The sequence below is a fragment of the Penaeus japonicus genome, unplaced genomic scaffold (assembly GCF_977035675.1).
Source record: "Penaeus japonicus unplaced genomic scaffold, GWHDUDI00000001_assembly GWHDUDI00000031, whole genome shotgun sequence".
Taxonomy (NCBI): Eukaryota; Metazoa; Arthropoda; class Malacostraca; order Decapoda; family Penaeidae; genus Penaeus; species Penaeus japonicus.
The window spans coordinates 26,713,605-26,720,210 of record NW_028234433.1 but is presented as its reverse complement, the minus strand read 5'-3'; the positions used below and the strand labels follow the sequence as shown (position 1 = coordinate 26,720,210).

The 6,606-nt window shown below is 35.0% G+C and overlaps 1 protein-coding gene across 4 annotated transcripts in view; it reads left to right on the top strand.

The window, feature by feature from the left end:
• The first annotated feature begins 222 nt into the window (after window positions 1-222).
• The window catches only part of LOC122246250 (uncharacterized), a 12,417-nt gene continuing 6,033 nt past the window's right edge, over window positions 223-6,606 (top strand). The window contains exons 1-5 of one of the 4 annotated variants that reach the window (XM_043004704.2): window positions 223-403; window positions 1,955-2,054; window positions 2,796-3,383; window positions 3,977-4,249; window positions 4,529-4,606. In XM_043004704.2, coding sequence (XP_042860638.2) covers window positions 1,974-2,054; window positions 2,796-3,383; window positions 3,977-4,249; window positions 4,529-4,606 — 1,020 coding nt within the window. In that variant the 5' untranslated portion in view covers window positions 223-403; window positions 1,955-1,973. Of the gene's footprint in view, window positions 404-483; window positions 508-1,954; window positions 2,162-2,795; window positions 3,384-3,976; window positions 4,250-4,528; window positions 4,607-6,606 lie in introns of those variants that run through there. The other 3 variants (XM_043004703.2, XM_043004701.2, XM_043004702.2) reach the window with 3 other exon arrangements.

Genomic DNA, 6,606 nt, shown 5'->3' with positions numbered 1-6,606 from the left:
TTAATGAAATTACAGTAAAGCAAGATAGATGAAACTTATGATAAAAAAATAATATATAAATACAACCGAAAATAATAATGGAAATTGTGATCATAAATATGAAAGAAAAAGTAATAAACATTAACCGAACTACACTTAAAATAAGATTAAATCAAACATCAACAGAGCAAAGCCACGAAACCAAAACAAATGAACACAATAACAAAAATACCCTCGTTACCCCTCCATCGCAATCATGTAAACAAAACAATTCTTGCATCCGAGGCGATCACTTGCGGTTCCATACACTCAGCTAAAGCAAACACAGACAACACAACAACAAAACCTTTAGTTTTTGGAGAAGAAACCCTTCAGGTGATGGTGTGACGTGGAGAGCTGAGAGAGAGAGAGAGACAGAGAACTGGTGAGTGCGTAAGGAAAGTGACAAGAGGAGGAGGAGGAGGAATACGTAATTTGATTTAGCGTCTACGAGACTGTCCTGGAGAGAGAGAAAAAATAATGATTATGGTGTCAGCACTTGGTTGTTCATTTTGCTTGTGAAAATGGTTGTGATTTGTAGTCGTGTGGTGGTTGGTGTGGGGTAGAAATTACAGAATGTTTAATTAAACGTAGGTACTTGGGAAATGAAGGTAGAAGCCAAAGAAACAAGGTATTTGCATTATCTACGACGGAAATGTTATTTAGATGAGAGAAAACGTATATGACATCCACGTATAATTTCGTACAGTCCTTAATTTGCAGAAGTGGGCATTGAAGTTCATGAACTTGGAATATGTTTAAAGAACAAAAGATGCCAGTACTAAGAATGTCATTTTTCTTGAATGTTATAACTTCAGTTGTTAAGAATAACTCTGCATGTATTTTGGTAGACAGGAAGTCCCACAAATACATCTGAGAGGCTAAAACAAGAAGTTGTATAATCAAATTCCATGATATTTAAGGTGACTGGGATATATTGCTTGTGACAGTCAATTAAAAGTTCCTCTCATTAATCACAGTGCATCTTTAAAAAAAAGATAGTTAGAATATCAATTGATCCATTTTTTCACTACAAACTTTTTCATTATCATTTACAAAGTATATACCAGTACATTACTAACCTTTTAATACCTAAAAGTATCCAAAGTTATAAAAAGGCCATTAATAGGGCAGTGGCTAACAGTGAAACTACAAAAATGAAATACTAGATTTTTTCTTACTCTCAGACCTGTTTACTTTAGTTTGTTTGGAGTATATGTGCTTGTGGATGGCACTGATTTTAAGTCAAGTAATTTAAATGTAGCTGCTGTTTAGCAAACAGTATAGATTCTTGGTTTTCATTAAATGATTCATAGAAGCACATTGTCCAAGATATGCATTTGCTACAATAACTAAAAATATCATATAGTTCAACACAGTTTCAAAACTTTTTTCCTGATCTATGACAAATGTTAAAAAACTCCTCGGAAATGATCAGTTCAGTTGAATTATGACATGTAATTAGTTATATAGCTAACCCAAATACAGTGTCAGGATATTAGCTCTTTATATTTAAAGAGCCAGCATGTAATTTATGAAGACAGTGAGTTGTGTTGCAGTTATTTTTGAGTGCTGGATATGTAAATTCTCACAAAGAAGTAACTAGGAAACACTTGAATAGTTTCCTTATGTTCAAATATTTAATTATATTGGTGGAGCTCCTGTTGATAGTTCACAAACTCTGAAATAATCTATGCCTAAGTCTTTGTGGTAATGTATTAATTTCGAAATTATGAAAATAACCATCGAGGGATGTTAACCCATTGGCAGTGGATGGCATGATTTGCTAAATCAAAAATGGCAGGCACAATACTGCCGCGGATGGCACTTTTGAATGAGCGGTACAGTACTGTACCACCTGTCCAGAGAGGGTTAATTTCAAAATTATGAAAATAACCATTGTGGGATATTAATCTGCTTTTCTTTTCTTTGGCAGATGCAGCACATGAATCAAGATGATGGATGGGATGCTCTCATTATCATGGAAGAACCACAGTACAACATTTTGTCGTTCAATAGCAGCATTAAGAGACAAAGTAACTAATATATATGTTTATATATTATTATTTTTGTAGAAGCAGAATTCTCGTTTCTGTTCTATCTGTCATCCATATTGCTTGATATTTCATTTTACTTTATGATGGTAAGTTGGTTCCTTTGCATGATTTGATTTTTTTATTTTAACAACTGTTGTTGTTAATTTGTTTGACTGACTTTATTTTATTATTGTTCTTACTTTTGTAAGGGTATTCACATTGAATTCAGATCCTACGAAATATGGGATGCAAAGATCTCTTAAAACTCTTAAAAGACAAAATACAGCTATTGCCATTCTTAGGTAGGTGTGGAGACGGGACAAAAGAAGACAAAAGTTATCCAAAAAATGTCCTATTTATGCATATTCCAGATGTGTATCAAAGGTGACCTCCCCCCCCCAAAAAAAAATGATAATAATAATAAAATAAAATAAATTAAAAAAAAATAAGATAATCTTTCCCATCATATGTGCTCATGAAGCACTGAACTTTGCCATCCTTTCAGGTTAAAAACATCAGTGTTATATGAAAGAGAAAAAATTGTATGATGTGTCATTGTAGCTTAGCAAATATGTAATAATTTGTGAATATTTAAATTAATATCTTTGTTAATTGCAGTTTGATCTTGTATGTTCATTATAATATAATTTTTCTTTTCCTTTGATTCCAATTATTATTATTATTTTATTTTATTATTATTTTTTTTAATAATAATAATAATGATCTGTCTCTCCTTTGCAGGAAAGATACACAGATGCCACAGTAGCTTGTGATGGCAAGTTTTACCCTGTTCACAAGTTAGTGTTATCAACATGTAGTGAATACTTTGAGGACATGTTTGAACACACACCTTGTAAACATCCAGTCATAGTGTTAAGAGATGTGCAGTGTGATGAGCTTGAAGCCATTTTGAACTACATGTATGCTGGCGTAGTGAGTGTTGCACAGTCTGATCTGTCACGGCTGATTAAAGTGGCAGAACTTCTTAGAATTAAGGGCTTAGCAGTATCAGATGAACCTGCAGATGCCAAGACATCAAGTAACGACAGAAGTGGCTGTCATGCCCCAGTTAGAAATAATAGAACTAGTCCACCTGCTAGGAGCAAAAACCCTCCGGCGACCACAGATCGTGTAAATAGTCCGAGTGCAAAGAAACGGAAGACTCAGGAATCGTCAAACCCACTACCGCCCACCAGAGGGAGAGAAGCAGAGTGGCCGCAGGATTGCTCAAGAGGAGAACCACAGAACCTAGGCAGGTCAGGTGTCACTGATGGCCAGAGAATGAGAGGCAATTCCCCTGGTCAGGATCCTTTACCACTGCACCCTGAGGTTAGTCTCTTGTCACCTGTATGATTAGCTCTGGGGCTGATCTGTACTGTGAGCCAGATAGCTAGGTAGGTTATGGTGAAGTGAATGGTTGAATTGGCTAATGAAAGAGTGAAAGAAATACTATCTTGCATGCGCCAATTAGCATTAACCAGATTTTAGCAGGTAACTTAAATCACCATGTGGCCGGAGCTTACTATGATTAAGCAGCCATATGTGAGCTTTCACATTGTGAGTTTGGTGATTACAGTTGCTGGTGCTATGTATTGGTATTCCTGTGGTCCTTATTCACAAAAGGGGGAAAAAATAAGTGTCTTCAACCAATATGGGAAAGCTCTATCTCATCCTACAGATACATGGCATACAACTCTCCTGTACCATCCAGTGTACTTTGACAAGCATAGTTTAAAACTCAACCTGTTAACCCCCGCATAGAGAGCCATACACTGCTTCAAAACTTAACCGTCGGTTGTGTTGGCACCCTTCTGCAACAGAGTTTTAAGATATCCATTTCTCTCCTTGCTTTCCTAAGACTCCTGGAATATGTTAATATTGCCACATAAATATTAATTATCTTTTTTTTTTTTCTGGAACAGACACAAGATATTCACATCAAGGAAGAAATCATAGAAATCTCAGGCTGCAGCGACTCAGACCAAGGCGACACCGGGCTGGATTTTACGACTATTGCAGAGGACAACAGACAACCAGAGGCACTGAACAATAGTTGCCAGGATGAAGTGAGCTTGCTGATTCCCAAGTACGAGAGCTCAGGGTTGAACTCCCAGGGTGGAGGGCCGCTGATCACCCAGCCTATGTTCTCTGATGGGCTAGGCAGTGCGATGTCTGGCTCCTCTGACATGCAATCAGTGAGTATGGGAGGCAAAAATTGATTCATGTGAATTCTCTCATTCCCTTGTGATAAAGCAGTCTATTGAACTGCAGTCATAGACATGTAAATCATATCCTTTTCTCTTATAGTTACTTTTAAAACATAATTCAATGGCACGATGCATATATATACATAAGTGCTTTCTAGAAAACATTTTTTTTATTTTTCTAAAGGCCCAGTTTTGAATGCTAGAATGATTATTGCTCAAAAGAAGAGCATTAGGTTCACATTGACTAATTCATGTCTTGATTTCCAGTGGTTTCCAGAGCAAGAGACGGCAAGCAGTGTAGTGATGGATGGCGATAACACAAGCGCAGGTGACCCAAGCCTTCAGGTACGGTAGGACGGATTTTTTAAATTATCGTTATCACTTTCGTTATTGTCATTACCATTGACCGTTATGATTTTATTAGTTGGTTAGTATAACTTTGATAGTTGCAGTAGCGATTTAGTAGTTGTAATAGAAGTAGAAGCTTTAGTTCTGTACAGTTATCACCATCATCTGTTTTCTTTAGTTATCAATCATTGTTCTGTGATACTATTTGATATTTCTTATATTCATTTTTTTTTTATTATTATTATTAGTAGTATTAATAGCAATGGTAATTGTGTGTCTAGTTATTTCTCAAATTTATTTTTCAACCTATGATTATTGTGATTTTTCTTTGTTCATTAAAAAATTTAAATATTATGAAACTTGTCATCCTTATGGAAAAGACAGATATAGGGAATGAAACAAATGGTAACCTACATTTATAGAATAAAGGAGCCTAGTAGAAATGTAGGATGATTACAAATGCAGTGCTTGAGAATATATAGAAATTGTTTACTTGCGCTGTACTTCAAAAGTTGTAAAAATTAGTTACCAATGCTATACTTCAGAATTTAAAGAAATTACCAGAAAGAAATTATCATTATTTTTCAATAACGAAATGAAAAGTCAGCTCCCATTCTAACTGTTTGACAGAAAACAATTGTAAATACAGTTTAACTATAAATTGAATAAACAATTAAATAAACATATGCAAAACAGGTATAAGGTAGTCATTTTTAGGGAATAGAACTTTCTGAGATATAATGACTTAATTATATGCTGCCTTTTCCTACATATAACTTTTTTTTTTATCTCCTTATGGGACAAATGCCAGATTGTGGTTTATATTTGAGAATGGGAGATCCTGCATCTATTTTAGACAGTTTGTCCCATTATTTATGTAATAGTAATGCTAACTTGAAGACGAATGATAAGTAAAGAGTACCAAAGAGTACCTTATCAAAATGTAGAAATGCTATGGTAATTGTTATATAATGAGTGATAATTACTCTTGGTTAAAGTTGATAGCTACAAGGTTTTGGTCAGACTTTAAATTTTTTTTTAGGCCTAAGCTAAGAGTTGAAGAAAAGCAAATAACACTTCTGGAGTTATTTTTTTTCTTTTGTGGGCGAGTGTGAGGGGTGTGTGTGGATGTAGTGTGGCGTGGTGTTTGTATGTATGTATGTATGTATGTATGTATGTATGTATGTACGTATAGATATACAAATGTAAACACATATCCTTTCTCTCTCCATTCATTTTTATATACCCCTTGTTTACTTTTTTGAATATTTTTTTCTTTCTTTTCTTCGGATATTTGCATACAGATGCTTTCTTTGTCTGTTATGTTATAGCTGAATGAAGTGAATCAGAATATATAAATGATTGAAATAACAAAGAGGGATGATTAGCTGGTATGATATATTTTTTTTGATAAAACATTCTCTTTATAGTGTTCTGGAATATCATAGAACTTGCACTATATAGTATAGTGCAAAATGAAACTCAGCCACAATAAAAAAAGGACACTAAACAAAAGGACATTGCAAACGACAGTCCTTGAAGTTATATCATCAAAGAAGTTGAAAAGTTGCACAGATTCAGCAAGGCAAAGTTTAGGACGTACTTCTTAGTAATAAGAATCATTTGCCATTGATGTATTTGTTGCAGTAGTAAGGCAAGTTCTTCTGGAATCAGAAGAGATTATTTATGATGCAGAGATAAGAGTGTAATGGTGAAGATAAACTACAATCCGAGAGATCAGATGAACAAGATGGCTAGGTCAGTTCAGGTTAGTGGAGGACGTACAATAACAACTACTCAACGAGGGCAAAGCCTGCTTTACCCTATTAAATGTGTACTTACCCATTTTGATCCTGCCCGTTCGTGTGTAATCATTCCCCCCCTACCCACCTGGTGAGGGAAAAACTCCCCAGCCTGAACTGTGCCTGACACTCCTTGGGGTTAAGATTTAAATAAGGAACTTATTCTCAGGGAAGAGGTTTATTATGCGTCAGGTT